At 53.8% G+C, this 18,376-nt stretch overlaps 1 protein-coding gene across 3 annotated transcripts in view; it reads right to left on the reverse strand.

Annotated features, from left to right (window-relative positions):
• Positions 1–312: 312 nt before the first annotated feature.
• The window catches only part of SFXN2 (sideroflexin 2), a 29,426-nt gene continuing 11,362 nt past the window's right edge, over positions 313–18,376 (reverse strand). For all 3 annotated transcript variants that reach the window (XM_073354495.2, XM_073354497.2, XM_073354496.2), the window contains exons 2-12: positions 15,472–15,644; positions 14,663–14,833; positions 11,109–11,207; positions 9,900–9,975; positions 8,617–8,702; positions 6,782–6,842; positions 6,248–6,314; positions 5,329–5,378; positions 4,419–4,468; positions 2,517–2,564; positions 313–1,937 (exon numbers count right to left, since the gene is read on the reverse strand). In XM_073354495.2, coding sequence (XP_073210596.1) covers positions 1,838–1,937; positions 2,517–2,564; positions 4,419–4,468; positions 5,329–5,378; positions 6,248–6,314; positions 6,782–6,842; positions 8,617–8,702; positions 9,900–9,975; positions 11,109–11,207; positions 14,663–14,833; positions 15,472–15,629 — 966 coding nt within the window. In that variant the 5' untranslated portion in view covers positions 15,630–15,644 and the 3' untranslated portion in view covers positions 313–1,837. The remainder of the gene's footprint in view (positions 1,938–2,516; positions 2,565–4,418; positions 4,469–5,328; positions 5,379–6,247; positions 6,315–6,781; positions 6,843–8,616; positions 8,703–9,899; positions 9,976–11,108; positions 11,208–14,662; positions 14,834–15,471; positions 15,645–18,376) is intronic.

Genomic DNA, 18,376 nt, shown 5'->3' on the forward strand with positions numbered 1-18,376 from the left:
GCTTTGGGTGGGAAGCACCATCAAAATGTCACCCATTCAGTAATTCTATTAGCTTCGCAGGGATCAAATTGGAACCTCAGAATCGTGCAGGGAGTGGTCTTGTATGCTCATGCGAGGGCAGAATTTGGACTCCCAACATTCAGATCCTCAAAATGCTCCAAACCGAAAGGCACTTCAGGCTGAAAACGTCAGCAGCCATCACAAATACACAGAGCATACACAAATACACAAATACACAGCCATCACAAATACACAGAACCTTGTAGGTTCTTTAAAGCAAGTGTCCACATAAAACACAACAGCAGAGTCGGCGAGTTTTAAAAATCCTCAGATTTTATTTTTTCCCCTCTCCGTTGTTTGTAACAACTTCTCCCAGTCAAAAGCTTACAACTAACATTTCCTTACCCAGCAGGTTTCTTGTGAATCTTGAATTTTTCCTGCCTCTCCTTAGAGGAGGTTGAAATTGACAGAGATCCCACCTTGTCCCCACTCTGTGCCCCAGTTGCACGATACCAGCACAGCTCCAAGAGTAGCTTGTGTTGAGTGCTGGGTAGGAGCTACACAAACAGTGGTGATCATCGGTTCTTCCGATTACAGGCAATGGGATGGTGGATTTAAGAAAAAGAGAGAGAGGATAAAAGCATCAGGCCATTTCACACTCCATTGTATGGACTGTAAACCAAGACAAATCTGGGACCTAAACACTTGAGGGTGAGGGACACGTTTTCAAATCACGCACGCACAAGGACCAGCAAGTGCTCAATCTGCACGTGCAGTTATCTGTTTGCACTGCTCAGATGCTGAGAATCCAGCCCTACATGTTTACAGAAAGGCCATGGCTGTTTAAGACATCAAATGTGGTTGCATATTAATTAGTTATTTAGTCAGAAGAGGCTGGTACCTTCTGAAGGCAGGTGAACAAAGACCAGGGCCAAATTCTGACCTCACTTAATCTGGGGTGTAGCTGGAATAATGGCAACTGTTTAACTGAGAGCAGAATTCAGTTCACAGCTGCAGGACAGAAGCTGGCATTGACTGTACTGTATATGACCTGCAACACGAATGGCAGAGCCCATCCTGCCTCCCTGAACAGAAGAGAGATAGCACCATGTGTATATTACCCCAGCTACCCCCATCCTGCTAAGCAGGGGGAGCAAAGGCAGGGGAGGGAGCCGTCTAAACAGGGGAACAGAGCAGTAATCTGTCACAGAGAAAGGGGCACAGGACTGCAAGAACCTTCAGCCATGTGGCTGGACCCGGGCACCTGGCTGGGATACCTACAGCAATCAGACCAGTTCTCAGGCACTTTGCAACAGGTGGCATCAGTTCAACAACTAAGAGAACAGGATCCTGGCATGCCAAGGTCGTTCCAGCCTCCCACGGGTCAGACCCAATGGGAGGAGTTAAGGCAGCAGGAGGTGCTCTTCCCTGGATTAGCCAGCGACAAGGAGGAGCCGCTGCTAAGGCCCAGGGGTCTGTTGACCTATGGTGCCCAGTGACGGCTTTGCTGAAGAGGGCACATTTCCAATTCTGTTCACTAGCGGGCCAACACCAGTGCAACAGATGTAGCGCCCCCCGCAGGTGTCAGTCACTCAGAGACAGGCCCCAAATCTGTCTGGGGGAGCAGAAGATACAGGGTTAAACCAAAGAGGAGCCAGAAGTCACCTCCAGATCTGCCTCTCCCCCCCAACCCCCAATAATTTGGCAGCCAGGGTGGGGGAATCCAGGTCTGATTGGTATGTCCCGAGCCCATCTCCAGATTACAGCTCTGCAGCTGCAGGTGGCCCTATGGAATGCGGTGCAGGGCCGTGGACGGCTCCCGAGGTAGATGCTCGATTTACAATCCCTTGTTAAAATAGACGTAAGGCACGCAGTCCCCGTGCGTGGCCTGGATGCAGGCTCGGAGCTCCGGCTCCAGGCTAGACAGTGCCAGAGAGCTGCAGGGAAAGGAGATGGACAGTCAGGCTTTGATTTGCTCTGCATTTCTTCTCCCAGACCCTGCTGGAAGTGTCCTTGGTCTGGGAGCGGCTTTCTCTCCGGCTGGCTGGGGGGGGGAGGAGGGGGGGGTGGGCAGGAGGCAGGCCTTCCTCAGCCAGATCTTAACAGTGGCCATGGAATCAAGTCACTGGCTGAGATGAGCTGCCCTCAGGGCAGGCAGCAGAGTGCACAGACCTGGGGAATCCAGCCCCATCCTGCACCCTGATCCCAGCACAGGGGGCAGAGCGCAGAGACCTGGGGAATCCAGCCCCATCCTGTGCCCTGACTTCAGTGCAAGAGGCAGAGATGGGGACTCATCTCCCCCCTTCCCCACTCAGGACAGAGTGCACAGTGTGGGGATTAGCATCTGTGCACAGGTCAAACCCTTTGCAAGGGCAGCACTGGCTGCAAGCCCTCAAGATCACCAAGTTCCCAGGGACAGGCAAGGCCTTTCCAGAAGATGCCTGCACCCCCCGGGGTATTCAGAGGATAGGTCAGGAGAGGGGTTCTCAGGGAGGGAGAATGAGCGCGGCTGGTACCATCTCTGTGGGAACAGCGAGCAGGCAACCGGCACCATGAATAGGAGGCTGTAGGACAGAGAAAACCAAGTGTTACCATTGACAACTCAACATCCACTCTCAGAGCAAGAGCCAACCCTCAGCGACACTGACAGCCCCCACAAGAGTCACCTCTCCTGGAGGGTGCAAAGCTGAGAGCTGGACCACTCATGGTCATTCGAGCTCCCACGAGGTGGGGCATTAGCCCTGGGGAATCCTTGTTCCGCTCCGCACCTCCGCTCCTCAAAGGCCCCAGCGTGGCTTGTGGGACACCAGCTAAGTGGCCAGGTCACAGTGGCTGGCTAATTTCGGTGCTGGGTGGAGCGATCTAGCTACGCACCCCCATAGAGCACCCTGAGCATTGCTCTGGTGGAATGTCATGTTGGTGCCGGGGCCAAGGTTCAGTTCCCAGCCAGGCTGATGAAGTCCAAGGCGGCTGATTAACACCAAGGTGTAGGTGAGCACATTGCCCTGGACTCTCATACAAACACCAGCGAACTGGCCACCCACACTCGGCCCAGCAGAGCAGCTTCTCGCTCTGGAGCTTCCTTCCGTGCAGCTCTCTCCAGCAAGGTGGCTGAATGGTGAGTCCGGAGATCGGGGTTAAATTCCCAGCTTACACCCAGACTCCCAGCATATGTGACCCTGGGCAAATCCGTCTCATGCCTCAGTCTCCCGCAGCTGTAAAATGGGGATAATGCTTCTCTTCCTCCAGGAGACCCAGTGCTGATTTCACAAGACACTCCCATGCTACAGCGGTGGGGGTTGGAGAAGCCGAGGGATGGACGTGCCCAGTAGGATGAAGCCTGGGCCCCCAACCCCCGGTGCATGGCAGGACCTCCCTTGTTGGTCCCCCTGTCCCAATGCCAGACTGCTCCCGCTTCTGACTGTCACAACTGCTCCAGGCCTGATTCTCCAGAGTGCTGGCAACCCCTGGATTCCCCTGAAGCTGGGGAAGCTCGGAGGCTCTGAGAGCAAGGGTCTACGGGAATCTGGGGGATGGTCCCTGACAGGGCTCAGGAGAGCCCACAGCAGTTAGCATTGCTTGGATCCAGGGGATTTAGACACAGAGGAGAGGGAATACCATTGGGGAAGGGACAGTCCTTCGCAGTGTAGCAGGGACCTGGGTTCAACCTTTACCAAGGGGGACCTTCTCCTTGGGTCCTTCCCCCTTCCTCTGATCCACAGCATGGCAGTAGGACCTAGTGTATTGCAGATCCTTGATCTGTTCCTGATGCTTCTTTCTCCTCCACTTCTGGAGATCAGTCACCCAAGGATTCAGCAGGGGCCTGTCTACATTAGAGATCATCACGTGCTGTGCTGGAGTGAAGTGGGGCGTGGCCCCCCATATGACTCAGCCGGGTTTCACTGCTTCCATTAAGGATGTGACAAGCACCCTACGTCAGAGGAGCGAGCAGCTTCTCCTCCCCGGCTGTTGGGGCTTATGATACAGAGGGACGTGGTTAGAGCAGGGAATGGCGTCAGGATGCCTGGGTTCCATTGTCTAGTTCTGCCTCACTTTGTGGTGCTAGGCAAATCGCAAACCCTGCCTCCCCGCCCCCCCCACATTTGTGTCTCTGTTTCGCCAGCTCTGAAATGGGGATGTAATAATTATTACCTGCCTCAGAGGAGCACTGGGAGAATCCATGAATGATTTATTATTATTACTGAGGTTCTTATCTGTGGCAGGGAAGCCCTGGACTCTGAGCTTGACAGAAGGTGGGAAAAGAATGAGATTTTCAGAGTCCCTGCCTGGAAAGAGCCAGCTGTCTGCTCCTGTTAAGGCCGCACACTGACTGGGTTCTTTAGACGGCTCTTTTCTGAACCCAAAGCCGCAAGGCTGGAGCAGAGGAAAGGTGGTGATTCGGGAAGGAAGATACTTACAAGCCCCCGGCCAGCATCACTTGTAAAGGTGCGTGGAGGACCTGAATTCTCTGCAAAGAAATCAGCCCAGGAGAACGTGAGCCTGGAACGTCATCCCTAAAATTATCACAGCCAATGTCCAACCCAGCCCGGGGAGAAGGAAGCCTTCCCCCAAAGAGCTCAACGTGCTTGGTAGTCTGGCAAATCTTTTGTTCATATCCCATATACTCACATGCTTTCTGGGGCTCCCTTAGGGTCATCTGCAGCTCTAGTGGGCCCCCATAACTCAAAATGATAAGGGGGCTGGAGCACATGATTTATGAGGAGAGGCTGAGGGAACTGGGATTATTTAGTCTGCAGAAGAGAAGGATGAGGGGGGATTTGATAGCTGCTTTCAACTACCTGAAATGGGTTCCAAAGAGGATGGATCTAGACTGTTCTTAGTAGTAGCAGATGACAGAACAAGGAGTAATGGTCTCAAGCTGCAGTGGGGGAGGTTTAGGTTGGATGTTAGAAAAAAAATTTTCACTAGGAGGGTGGTGAAGCACTGGAATGGGTTACCTAGGGAGGTGGTGGAATCTCCTTCCTTTGAGGTTTTCAAGGTCAGGCTTGACAAAGCCCTAGCTGGGATGATTTAGTTGGGGATTTGTCCTGGGGGTTGGACTAGATGACCTCCTGAGGTCCCTTCCAACCTGGATATTCTATGATTCTATGACAAGGGCCAGCAGGGGTGGGGGGAAACTGAGGAAAGAGCACAAGCGAGAGATCCCAACCCCTACAGATGGTCCGGGGGGAAAAGGGAGAAAAGAGGGGGTAACAGGGCCATGGGGAGGTCTGACCACCAGGAAGGGGGAGCTGGATATGGATGTGGACAGGACGCCACTGCGTGGGGATGATGGAGGAGGAACTCAGAGACTCCTGAAACACTCACCTTCATGAAGGAGAGCTTCTCCAGCCGCTCCATGAGAATCGGCAAAAGAACTAGCCAGAAAGAGAGAGAGAGAGAGAGAGAGAGATTTTATCAGCCCAGCCGCTCCATTCTCTGCCAACAAAGCTCACTGAAGAGCCGGGGGCCAAGCAAGGCGAGATCCAACCACAAGGAAAAAGCCGTCACGGGAGGTGAGCCCTTGAGGTCACCCTGCCTGGCTCCCAATGGCCAGGGACATGCTTTGTATCAGAACCACCACACCAGTGCTCCCACTGCCAGTCGCTTACACCCAGGAGGGCCAACATCCCTGCCCCAGCCTGCCTTCTGACTGGGGAACCGAGCAAGCACCCCTGCTCTGAGCCAAGGGCAGGGAAAGGAAGGGGGCATCTCCTACTGCTCTGCAGAGCGTCCCGGTGGCAGGTACCAGAATAGCACTGAGACTAGAGGAAGATTTCCATCCAGCGGCTGAGTCATGGGGCCTGTCAGGGTGCATGGAGGGGGGAGGAGATAAAGAACAAGGGTGTGGGGGGGGAATCCCCAGGGGTTGGAGTGGAAGGGAATGGTCCTTTAGACCAAACAGGCAATATTTGGACTGTCTGTACATTGCCTTCCATCAGAGGGTCTCGGCACACTCTGCAGACACAAAATAAACCAGGTGCGCTGGCCATTGTACAGATTGGGAAACTGAGGCAGGCAGAGGGTCTGGGTGTCAGAGCCAGGACTAGGCCCCAGACGTCAACAGTTCCCAACCTTCTGTTCTACGCACTGGCATATCCTAGGCACCAGCCTTTCTGCGCCCAAAAGGCTCCCAGCCCTAGTCTTACCCCTCCCCTGCCTCCCGCTAGCCCCTGCACTGGTGGGCTTGCTGGTTGCCTCCTTCGTCTCCCCCACAGATTGCAGGGGAGGTGTCGCTGGTGCTCACCCATGCCAGGCGCTGCCATGACGATCCTGGAGACCACCACCTGGGTAATCCCCTTGGCCGCTGCGACCTGAAAGCAAGAACAACCGTCAGCCAAGCCTCTCCAAGGACTACATCTGATGGGGCAGTAACATAGCCAGCTGGGCCAGTCCGTGCTCGCTGCTCCAACGCCTCCGTGGGTCGCTGGGGGAGAGGGGGTGTCCAGGTCTGAAGCACCTGTGTCACCTACTCCAGTCCCATCCCCCAGCCTGCCCCAGCCCCAGGGAACGTGAGCAAACATGGCTGGATTGGCCTTACGATGGCAGAGTTAGGACCAGAAAGTCGGCAAGGCTGGGAGCTCAGACTTTTCTGCAGTTTGTCTCATGGGCCCCGCACCCCACCCCCATTCCCGCACCAGCTGTGGCATCAGCTCCCACGGAGACGTGATCCCGGAAAAGGATTCAACGTTTTTTCAGGTGGCTCAGCGCCACACGAGCAAAGCAGCCAGGCCATCAGAACCCATCGGTAACAGCCACCCCGCCCTGCTCCGTGACGTACCCTGGAATAGCCCAGCTCACGGTCCTTCTCGTCCGTCACCATGATCCCGTTAATGAGCTCCCTAAACACAGACAGGGAACCATGAATGCCTCAAACCCAACCTCCTGGCTCACCCCTGTCCATACCCCGCATGAAAACAGGGTGGGCCCTCCTCTCCTCCCCCCAATAGTGCCAAATGGTCCACACCTCCCCCCCGCCCCCGGCTTAGCACAACAGCCTCCCCTCCCCCAAACTCTAGGCCATGCAGGCACCTCCAAAATTTGCTCCCCAGAGGTTTATAGGCTTTGGCCCTTGACCCTGGTGTCATCATGCAGCCCAGTGCATTGTGGCTGTAAAATGCTATCCAGCTGGAAGGGCAGTCATCTGATCTGAGCGGGGATAAGGCAGGGTGGCGATGGAGAATTGGGCCCTTTTCAAACCTTCTGCCACGTGGGTGAGAACCATGCGAACAAGGGCCGATAAGGAAGGCGGAAGGGTGCAGTGTCTGTTTTTGTTCTGTTTGTACAGCTCGTACCACAGTGGGGTCCTGGCCCATGCCTGGGGTCCCTGGGTGCTACAATGTTCCCTCCCCTAAATCACCTCATTTATCATCTGTTTCCCTGGGCTTGAGCACCACCCCAGGCTGGCATTACCCGCAACAACCCCAGCTAGACAGAGCACGGCATGGACAGCTCCCACCCAGCTTGTCTGGCACAACTAGTGCCCCTTCCCTGCACCCTACTGAAAGATGCTACCGTAATTCAAACAGGAATTATTTCGGGGAGGGTCCCTGGCCTGCGTTACCCAGGAGGTCACACTTGCGGATCACAGGGCTCTCTCCTGGCCTTGGAATCTATGATCATTCAGAGGAAGTAGAGTTTTGCCATGGTGACTAAGACTCCCGGCCCATCAACTCCGGGCTTCTTCCTCAGACAGTGGCCAACGCCTGTTGCTTCCACGTGACACTTCCCCTATACTGCGCCGGCCTGTTTCTACCCATATAGACCACTTTGTGTTGGTCTATATCCACTCCTGGCCCACCACTCTGCTGCCAAATTAATCAGAATAAAGCAGTTGCCACCTCCCCTAGCAAGACTCGTCTGTCAGCGTTTTAATACATGATTCAGAAAATGTGTACCACTAAATCTCTGGCAGGGAGATCAGGTAACCGGCTCTCCACCATCCCGATGCAGGATTTAATCGCTAAACACCAGGGCTGGCCTTCTCCGGCCATGAAAGGGGTGTGTGGGGGGGGGTGGCGGAAATGAACGGCTTGTGCAATGCTGCCACCTATGGGAGGCTGCTGGAAATAGCACCTACCCATCTCACAGGAACACGGCGGGAGGGCGATGACAGCTCTGCTATACCCCGGGCCCACCAGCCTCTCCAAATGCTGGAGGGCAACTGAAAAACCCTCCAGAGGAAAAGAGGGTTTTGCCACTGAGATTTTGTTGGTCCTGCTGAGAGTTTAGAACGTGGGGGCAGCTCTCTTAGGCACATAGGCAGGTGCTGGCTTTTGGGAAGAATATCAAGCGTGTACATCAAGCTTCATACAGTGTCAAAAGCTGTCCAAATATTAACAACCTAGCTCAGTACCATCACTCCCATCACACCAACGGGGAAACTGAGGCTGAGAGAGGGGAAGCCACCTGCCCTCACAGCAAGCCAGTGATAGACAAGAACAGAGCCCAGGAGTCCTGGCTCTCAGATCTAGGCTCCAACCACTGGTTAACACGGCCTCTCTCCTCATTACAAAAGTCACCTCTGCCTGTGGTTCAAGATCCCACATCCTTGTCTGGTTGTTGACAAGGTGCCACAGGCCGGAGCACATCCCAGGAGAACAGAGACAGACTTACTGTTGCCTCATCATGGGGATGTTCACACAGTTGGCGGCAGCTACGGCTGCGAATGGGACCCAGCGTGCCACAAGGGGCGGAGCTCTCTAGGAAGGAAAGAGACCGAGGTGAGCACAGCCATCACAACAGTCCTGGAACGGCCTTCAGCATCCCCTAGGTGAGAGGAGTTGCTGGGCCAGCAGGAAGCCAGCAGCCCAACACACAGCATGAGAACTGGTGCCCTCAGCAGGGAGGAGTGAGTGACTCTCGGGGACTGAGCCCCAAGGCCAGGACGGACTCTCAGAAGCAGATGTGTAGGGGAAGCTTGCTCACTGCCGCATGGGCTAGGCCTTCAATGAAACCCTCCAACCTGCAGGTCCATCAGCCGGCACCTTTCACCCAAATCAGACCCAGCCGCTAAATCAGGCGGAAAAAAGTCCTGAGACCCAGTTCCCTTATTCAACCCACTGCCCTGTGCGACAACAGCCTGGCCAGCTGGTATCTGTGTCCGGCTGCACCTGGAGCTCATGCTGGAGTACTGCCGAACACATCAACAGGGCTGGGAAGATCAGCACCAAAGGCCTCGCAGGGAGCATGAGAGCCAGATCCTAATGAGATGGGTTTGGGCACAAGGACCTACCCAGAAACCTGCTGGTATCTTCACAGGGAGGGAGAGATGGTCCCAGCATGGCTGTATGCTAGGGCGTAGTTGCAAGGGTGCTTTGGACAAGGAACTGGGGCGTGTGCATCAAAACTAGGCATCAGGGTTGTGACCGCCGTGTTATTAAATGGGAGGGAGGAAGGGCCTAGTATGGGAAAGGAGTGGACAGGAAAAGTCCAGGTCCCCTGCTGTGTAGGTTGAATGCCAAATCTCTGGACCTTTAAAGGGGCTGTTGAGTCAGCAGCTTGTCCGTGGAAAGGACACTCCTGCAGAAAGCCTTTGGGGAGAACACGGAGCGGCTGCAAGTTTGCTTCTGCATTCAGCCTGGGGCTGGCTTACGCTCGATTGCAACAGTCTTCAGTTGCCCGACACGTCAGTGGCGTCCACGTACACAGGGAAGCTACTCCGCTAAAGGGTGGGGGGGGAGCCACGGCTGAGCGGGCACTGGCGGGGACCCGTGTCTTAGTGGCACCATCGGAGAAGCGGATCTGACAAGCAGCGGAGCCAGCAGCGCCCTCGAAGGCAAGTCCCCCTGTCTGCAAGCAGAGAGCCTCCCCCACTGCACCCATGCCCTCCGCAGATACCCCCGCTCCACGGTGTCTTCCCCACCGCACGTACACACAGCAGAGCCCCCCCACGGTACCTTGGTGTACAGGTTGAGTCCCACTGCAGTCACCAGGGCTGTGCTGGTGGCAGACACGTAAGCCACTCCGATTTGCCTAGACAGTAATTTACAGGGGGTGAGGGGGGAGAAAACACATAACTCAGCAAGTCCCAGAGGTTGCCTGAACAAGCGCCTGTCCCCTGGGAGAAGCTGGGGGGCAAGAGGGGAACATCCTGAGGACTCCCCCAGACAGGTTCAGGACTGGCTCCTGGAAGTCCCACATGGAGCTCCCAAAGGGCTGCGGTTCACACCCTTGGAACGTTTCCACTTGGGGGAAAGAACGCAGGAAGCGCGGCCTCATGGGTAAGGCACAGGACTGTGAGGTGAGGAAACAGGGTTCTGTTCCCAGCTCAGTTAATCTCCCCGTGCCTCAGTTTCCACATCTGTGAAATGGGTTGATATTATGTCTCTCGATGTTGGTATCACGCCTTCTGACCCTCTATGGAAAGTCAGAATATTCTTCTTAAGGAGCTGAATCCTGTGGCTCATTACATGCCCAAACTCTCCTCCTCGGCACATGCAGATTTAGGCAGCTCCTGCAGTTAGTAACCTTCCAAAGACACGCAGCCACCTCTGGGGTAGAGGGCAGCAGCCACCTGGTGCACACAATGCTGCTCTGCGATGCAAAGAGAGGACGTGTTGGGCCAAGGACACCAGGGCAGATTGCTGTCCACGCAGAGCGGAATGGACCTTGGTGACTGCAATGCCCGGTCTACTCCAGCTCTCCTGCAACTCAGCATATCTACCCAGGTGGGATGAAGGCCTCAGGGCCTAGTGTTCCCCAGCTGGTTATCTCTAACAAACTCCTGCTAACACAGAGCCTGGGGAGGGGGACGCGTCTAGGGGCCCACGGGAGCGACAGCTCTTCAGTGAGGTCAAAAGACTCAGGTCCAGAAATCTAAGCCAGGCAGCCTCCAGCCTCATGTGCCTTTAGACTGTGCCCCGGGGTTGATCCTGGGCATGGCAGCAGGAGCGCTATGCCAAGTCACCAGTGCCACAGCCCCTCAGCTGCCACCTATTCAGAGACAGCCTAAAGACTCCACGGACCAGTCAGGAGCCCATCTCACCCAGGGCCTGGGGAGGAATGGCAGGATTGCTCCCAACAGGGCATTTCCTCTCCCGGCGACAGGGCGGATACCTGGTTGCGAAGCCCAGCAGGCCCTGGGATGGTGCGGGGCAGATACTCACGTGAGCGAGATGGGGCAGGCCGCGTTCCTGTTGGTGTAGTTCACCAAGGCGTTGAACGACTGGTTCACCCACTGCCAGAAAACCACCGCCGGGACCGACCTGTCAGAGGGAGACACCAGAGCTCAGCCTGTGCATTCTGCCCTCCCGCCGCCTGCCAAAGCACCGAGTCGCAGGGCTGAGCTCGCCCCTTCCCAGGGCTGGGGAACTGCTGCAGGTTGCGGTCGGTGTCCACCTCTCACATCAGCAATGTAGCCCCATCCCCGCAGCTGTCAGGGGTTGGCAGGGACGCTCGGGAAGGATAAACACTGGGGGCGATACACACAAGATACCCAGACCCCACTGCAGCTGCACGCACTGCCAGTCTGGAGTCAGATGGGGACAGTCTTTGGGGGACACAAGACAACACACACCCAACCCCTCCCCACCTGTCCTGAGAGGGCTTGACAAAGAAAGAGTGAGAGCGTGTGTGTGCACGCAAACAAACATCACCCCTATTTTGCCAAGAAGGAAACCGAGGCACAGCTACCTGCCTGCGGTCCCACTGGGAAATGAACCCAGGAGTCCTGGCTACCACTCCACAGAGCCATGTTGCCTCCCACTAGAGCAGCAAGGTGACCAAGCAGTGGGCCTGGGCTCTCAGCTAGGCAGGGAGGGCTCTTGGGGGATTTGTTCATTCCTGCCGAGCTGTGCTGAGCCCAGGGGTGAGGCTGTGGTGGGCTCCTTCCCCTGGCCACTCACTCCACCAGGCACCACATCAACCTGGCCGAGTTCTGCTCCACAGCCTGGCGTGTCCCTACCCCTCTGAAGGGAAGGACGGTCTGTGGTGACGGCATGTGGGTGGGACTAAGGATCCTGGCAGAGATCCTCAGCTCCGCCAGCGACTCATGGGCACTCCTCAGGCTTCCCACTCCCTGCATCTCAATTTACCCATCTGTCAAATGGGGGCAGAGGGGATTCGTTCCTTGTCTCACTCGGGTTGCCAGCATGACTTTACTGTCTGAAAAGCACCTAGGGATCTGTGGGCAGAGGGGGATAGAGATGAGAGGATCTTTCACAGACCAGTTGGGGACAGGAAGCTCAGCCCTTTAAAGGCCAGGAAGGGGATAAAGATAATGGCTGAGAGTATCCTGAGCCAGTTTATTGCTCAGGCAAAGGGAGACTCCACCTTCATTAATCCGATTGGTCACTATCTAGGGATTCGCAATCCAGGTAGCCAATGGCAATATGAGTTTAGAAAAGAGGAGGCGCTAAATGCCTTTTTGCTCCTCCCCTTGCTAGTGAGGCGGTCTTGTCAGGCTCCTCCCAGAGGAGAGCAAACCAACCCGCCAGCATCTGACTCTACAGTAGAGCTGCAAAAAATCCCAGCTTTGGTCCATCATCTGGAGTCAGGCCAGGATCAGTCCCTAGAGAACATTCTCATTGAACGGCATAGGAGGGACACAGAGGAAGGCAAACATGGGGGCACCTTTTAATTCCACTGACACACACCAGAGAAGGAGAGGTTTTTCCAAGAGTGAGAAAGAAAACATTGTGCTACAGATTAGGAACGGTCTCTCTTGAACAGTGGGACTCGCTGGGAGAGGTGGGATCCGGGATTTCAGAGGATACAAAGGAACCAGGAGAGGCAAGTTTAAAAAAAAAAGAGCAGTAAGAGCCCAGGACTGGCTTTGGGTTAATAATTAAAGGGTTTTTAATCAACAGCAGAATCGGTTAATAAGATAAAGAAGAAAAACATGCCAGTGAAGCAAAGGACAGATGAGGTTTCAATTGGGCAAAGGGCTCATTTTTTGCACAAATACTTGGATGTATTAGAGGCCGGGACAAAGATTTAAATCTAATGAAACAGAAATGTTAGCAGCCTTTTTTAAAAAAGGTGTCTTTGTGCTGGGTTTTAGCATTTCCCTGCCAGGTTGCAGACACCAACCCAGCCCTGTCCTGCTGGAAACCCACAGTGAAACTGATCAGAAGGCAGGACAGTGAAATTGACCAGTTTACCTTTCCCTCCCTTTTGAAACTAATAACCCCAACAAAAAAAAGATGAATTAGCAGAAACGGTGACAAGTAATTTCACTTGCTGTAACCTCAGAGCAAGGACACGTTTCCTCCACGAGCTCAGGGTTTCTATGGTGACCACGTTTAAGCTCCCAGGGCTGGGTGGAAGGGCCGGAATTTCAAAACATGGCGGAGGAGGAAGCTGTGGGGGTTTGGCACAAGCCTGGACTGCGTAGCTATCGGTGCAGGTATTCAGGCATAGGCCTAAGTTAATGCAGTGAAGTAACAATCTTGCAGGCCTCAGTCCTGTAAGAAAATAGTTTAGCAAAACAAGGCATACAGCCCCAAAGACTTAGCATAAGCAGTTAACTAGGAATAGACCTAGATCATAAGATATAACACCATGGAGGGCTGTCTGACCCCAAGAATGCCATGGTAACTAATTGGCATCTACACCAATAAGCTTGAAGTAAATGAATGGGTAAAGTATGGGAGAAGGGCACCCCCACATTAGTAGGGCAAGGAAATACAAAAAAAGCCCTCCTGAACATGCATTAAGCACAGCGGTGTCAGCATCACACATTATAAAAGTTGTGTCCCGGCCCGTACATGTATGGGAGATGTAACGCGTGGGAGATGCCAGGATGACAACCATTGGTGACACTGAGGGTGAGGACGAACGAACACTCTAAGTCCTTCTGCAAAGGACGGTGGGAGTATACAGATGCTCAGCTGCCCTTTCTGTATTATCTCCATCTACCGTGCTGGGATGGAGTGTTTGCAACTTCACTAACTGTGTTAATAAAACTAATAGAAATACAGAAGGTATTTCCTAAGAGTGAGTGTTGCAACCGCACACATTGGGGTTCCCAACTGAATGGTAATTTTAATACTACTGGGCCTGATCTCGGGAGTGTTGATAGGGAATTCTTAAGTAATCAATATAATTAATACACAATCTCTAGATCAGGTGACAACTATATGGAGAGGACAGGGAGGACTGAGAGGCTAGCCCCAAGGTCGAGGGCAGGCACATAGTGCAAGGAATACAACCTGTAAATAACATTCTAGCAGCCTATGAAGAGTAGGCCCATCTGTTTCCCTGCATGAAGATCACCAATGTTTCAGGTCAGGGGTCATATCAAACATGGGACTGGACTGGACACCCTGGGGAAATTACCTTGCCCACATGGTTTAAAGGTCCCAGTCATGTTAATAGTCCAGGAGGATGCTGCACTGAGTGGTCAAAAAGGCTCAGAGATAGAAGATCAGGTTTCTCTTCACGTTTGTCACATCACAGGCCCAGCCCTTGCATCTCCCTTCTATCTAGGTGTTTATGCCATGCCCATTACCATGGCATCCACGCTGGTGGGATTGATATTAGAATCCATGGTGCTGCTGAGTCTGTCCCCCTGCCCTTTGCCACCAGGAGGGAGCTAATCCATCCGGTCTGATGTGGCTTCCTGCAACTCATTGCAGTCAATTCCCTGCTTAGCCTAACAGGGACAGCTTTAAAGGGGGACTGGGAAAGGGGCTCTGGCTGCTCCCCTGCAGCCCCTGACCTGTAAAACTGCAGCATGAAGCCAGTGATGGCCATTCCCCCGGGCACCTGAAATGACATCCTCCCAATCAGGTTCATCTTCTCGCCAGAGTCTGGGTGGAACGCAGAGTCGTAGAGCTTCTTGGCATAGAACAGCTGTTCCTGGCTGGTTCCCGGGGGTACCAGCCCAGCCCTGCAGGTAGCAGAAAGAGCAACGTCCTGGGAGTTTGTCAGCTCACCATCCCCACCTAGTATCAGACTCCTGCCAATCTCCAGCCTTCACATACTGCCATGCCTGCAGAGTGCCTACAGAATGGGCTTAGGTGAGCACGGCTCATCTAGGGGCAAGGATGCGTTTGGTATATGCGCTGAAAGGGGAGCATCCATATTCTCCATAACCTCCTCAGTATCCCCGCACTACGCAAGACCCCTGCTCTCCAGCCCCACCACCTCTAGGATGTCCAGTTACCATCACCACCTTACCTACCCGGAAGGGCTGCATGAGAACTCCTTATGGGGCCTGTTGGTGCAGATCTTTAAGAAGCCAAAGACTCTGCTGAGCAGTGTGAGATGCCCCCCTGATCCCAACCCCTGGGGCTGAGCACATGCAATCTACTGGCTGGCATGGGGTGGCTACTGCTCTCTGCTGGACCAAATGTACTGTCTGCTCAAGCACATGCTACTATGTCACCCCCTTGTGGTGAAGATACCACTGCTGAACAGAGAGGGAAGCTTTCCTCACCACAGGGGTTTACCCCCCACATATAGCAAAGGCAGGCTGCAAACAGCCTTCTACCTTCATTCAGATCCAATGGCCGCCTGGCCATTTACCTGCAGCTTTCCACCAGCGCCTTAGCCCTGTCCAGCTCATGTTCCGACACCAGCACCGTCCGCGGGTCTGTGATGTTGAAGAAATGCTTTAGGCGCCCCACAAAAGTGTTCTGGTCCCAGCGTGGGGCGTCAATGCTAAAATTGGTCAGCCTGATCATCGTTTTAGCGGGGATCTGGAGGGGAAAGAGAAAGGGGAGAACTTTTAAGAGGAAACCTTCCCCTAACCTCCCCAAGGTTCCTGTACCAGAGTATTGCCACGTAATCGGCCTTCACAGCCAGCACTTCTCCGTGAAATGGCCTGGTGAGCAAATGCGGGAGAAGATCCTTCTTCCCAGGGCCAGGAAGAAAACCCAGTGCGTGAGAGTTAGGGTAGGCCTCAGGAGTTGCTCAATCCACTAGCCCAAACTGCCTTTCTAAGCAAAGGCAGTGGTGCAGGGCCTGGCCACCACCTGGTTCTGGCTCAAGCATCACTGAAGCCGCTGGCCATTCAGAAGCCAGCTTCATTCTTGGAGAGGTGCATGAGCTCACATGCTCACTGCCGGACATCCCTTATTTAGCCTTGGGCATGCAGAGCGCACATGATACCACTGGGGGAGAACGGGATGCCAAGAAACATTTCTGCCTCTACTTAGGGCATCAGCTCCTCAAGGCAGGGATGGTCTCTGTCCTGTGTATCTGCACAGCACCTACTAGCACAGTGGGCTGGAGGTTTCTGGGTCCCACCACAATACAGATAATTATGTAGTCTAGTTTTCCACACTATAACATCAGCTCAGGTATCCCAGCTGAGCTCAGTGGCCTGAAGAGGTCAGAGGGGACAGTGACGCATGACACGGGCAGAAGATGGTGGCTTACATCCTCAGGTCACCAGTCTTAGTCAGTCCCAGGCTGGTGGCAACCTGAAGCTTTTATTCAGCCAATAGCTGTTCAGTGGCCCATGTGAAATGAACGAGCCTAGGTGCACCTCACTCAAACCACCCTCAAAATGGCAGCTTAAGTTAGTTGCCAATTTAGCTACTTTGTCACCAGATTTAGGGACTTTTTTGTTTCCCTAGCTAGAAAATAAGTATCAAAGTGACCAGTGACAAATTTAGCGACTTTTACTGCCAATTACGGTGACTTTCAGAGAAAGAAGTCACCAATATGAATGGTCACAAAATCATTCACAAGCAGCTTGATAGCATTAATACAATTCATTCCGTGCTCTTCTTACTACATTCTGGTGGACACCACATCAACGTCATTACGTCTCAACTGAGCATGTCCTTGGAAGGAATTGCATTCCAGGGCTGCTTGGGCTGAGATCACTGTAATCTGCAGGCAAGGAAAAGAAGTTCGTGGAAGCTAATTAAATACTTTGCTAAAGCCAGGGGCACTTTGGAGAGAGCAGCACATTAGCCAGGGCTTGTTTTTACCTAAATGTTCTTTCTCACCGCTCCATAGTAGGTAGCATGGCCTGTGATGCAGGGGAAGACAGCTAATAAAGCAGGCTGTGTGTGGGAGGCAGGTTAGCCAGCCAGGAGAGCCGCACAGATGGAAGGTGGGGTGGGAGGAGACACGGCCATGTGCCCCAATGTGCCTCCAGGGAGGAAGCCCTTACTACAGGATCAAAGGTGGAAATAACTTGATTTCAGTTCCCCTTTACTTCTTCCCTTGGCTTGGCCTGGGGTTAGCTGCCTAGTTGTTTTCAGAAATCAAACCCTGGAAGCAGGGGGAAAGGGTCCGGCTACTGGATTTTTGTTTTTAACCTACTTTCTTGGCTCCCTGCAGGGCCGAGCTCACGTCAGGCGAATGCCCTCTTACCCCTGGCTCTGGGCTCCCTCTTTCACTAACCTGTCGGCTCAAATCCAGGCTGGCAAGAAAGGGAGGCTGGGCTGAAATTCACTGACCTGGGCTGCAGCATACAGAGCACCCTTCCCAATGAGCAGAGGGCCACTGGCTCACGTACAAACCTTAAGCCCTTTGCTGAATAGGCTCGGAGAGGGGGAGAACATTTAATGAGGGCCAGGGGAGGTTCTGCCCTTGCAGCCAGGCCCCCTTAAATGGGTGGAAATTGGACTCTCAATTAGGCAAACAGCAAAGTCCATACAGCGGGGGTTTGTAAATCTTCCTCTTCCCCTCTGGATCAAATTGCTGCAATTAAAAGCACAACAAACAAACAAAAACCCCATAGTCGTGATAACGTGGCATTGCTTTATAAATGAAACACACCAGATTAAGAAGGGAAAATATTCATTAGCCCCAACGCATAGCATCCTTCCTTCCTATCTATCGGACACGTTTGGCAGTGCTTAATTTGTGCTGGAGCTTGCTGGGACTGAGGGTAGCTGAGCCCTGGCCCCTCTTTCATCACAAATTAAGCACTGGGCATATCTAAACCTGCAAAATATCCTCATCCCACTGCAGCCCACGGCGGCTGGGATTGGTTAATTTCAGCCAAGCCCCACTTTCTTGCCAGCGTGGATTTGAGCCAACAGGTCAGTGAAAGGGGGAGCCCAGAGCCAGGGGTAAGAGGGCATTCGCCTGACCTGAGCTGGGCCCTGCAGGGAGCCAAGAAAGTAGATTTAAAAATAAAAATCCACTAGCCGGACCCTTTCCCCCTGCTTCCAGGGTTCGATTTCTGAAAACAGCTAGGCAGCAAACCCCAGGCCAAGCCAGAGGAAGAAGTAAAGGGGAGCCAAAAATCAAGCTAGCTCCACCTTTGATCCTATAGTAAAGGCTTCCTCCCTGGAGGCCTGGTGCCCCCACTCCATTGGGGCACGTGGCCCTCTCTCCTCCCACCCCACCTTCCATCTGTGCGGCTCTCCCGGCTGGCTAACCTGCCTCCCCCCGCTCTGCCAGCTTCATTAGCCATCTTCCCCTGCATCACAGGGTGTGTTACCTACTATGGAGCAGCAAGAAAGAA

Source organism: Lepidochelys kempii, chromosome 7 (assembly GCF_965140285.1).
Source record: "Lepidochelys kempii isolate rLepKem1 chromosome 7, rLepKem1.hap1, whole genome shotgun sequence".
NCBI lineage: Eukaryota > Metazoa > Chordata > Testudines > Cheloniidae > Lepidochelys > Lepidochelys kempii.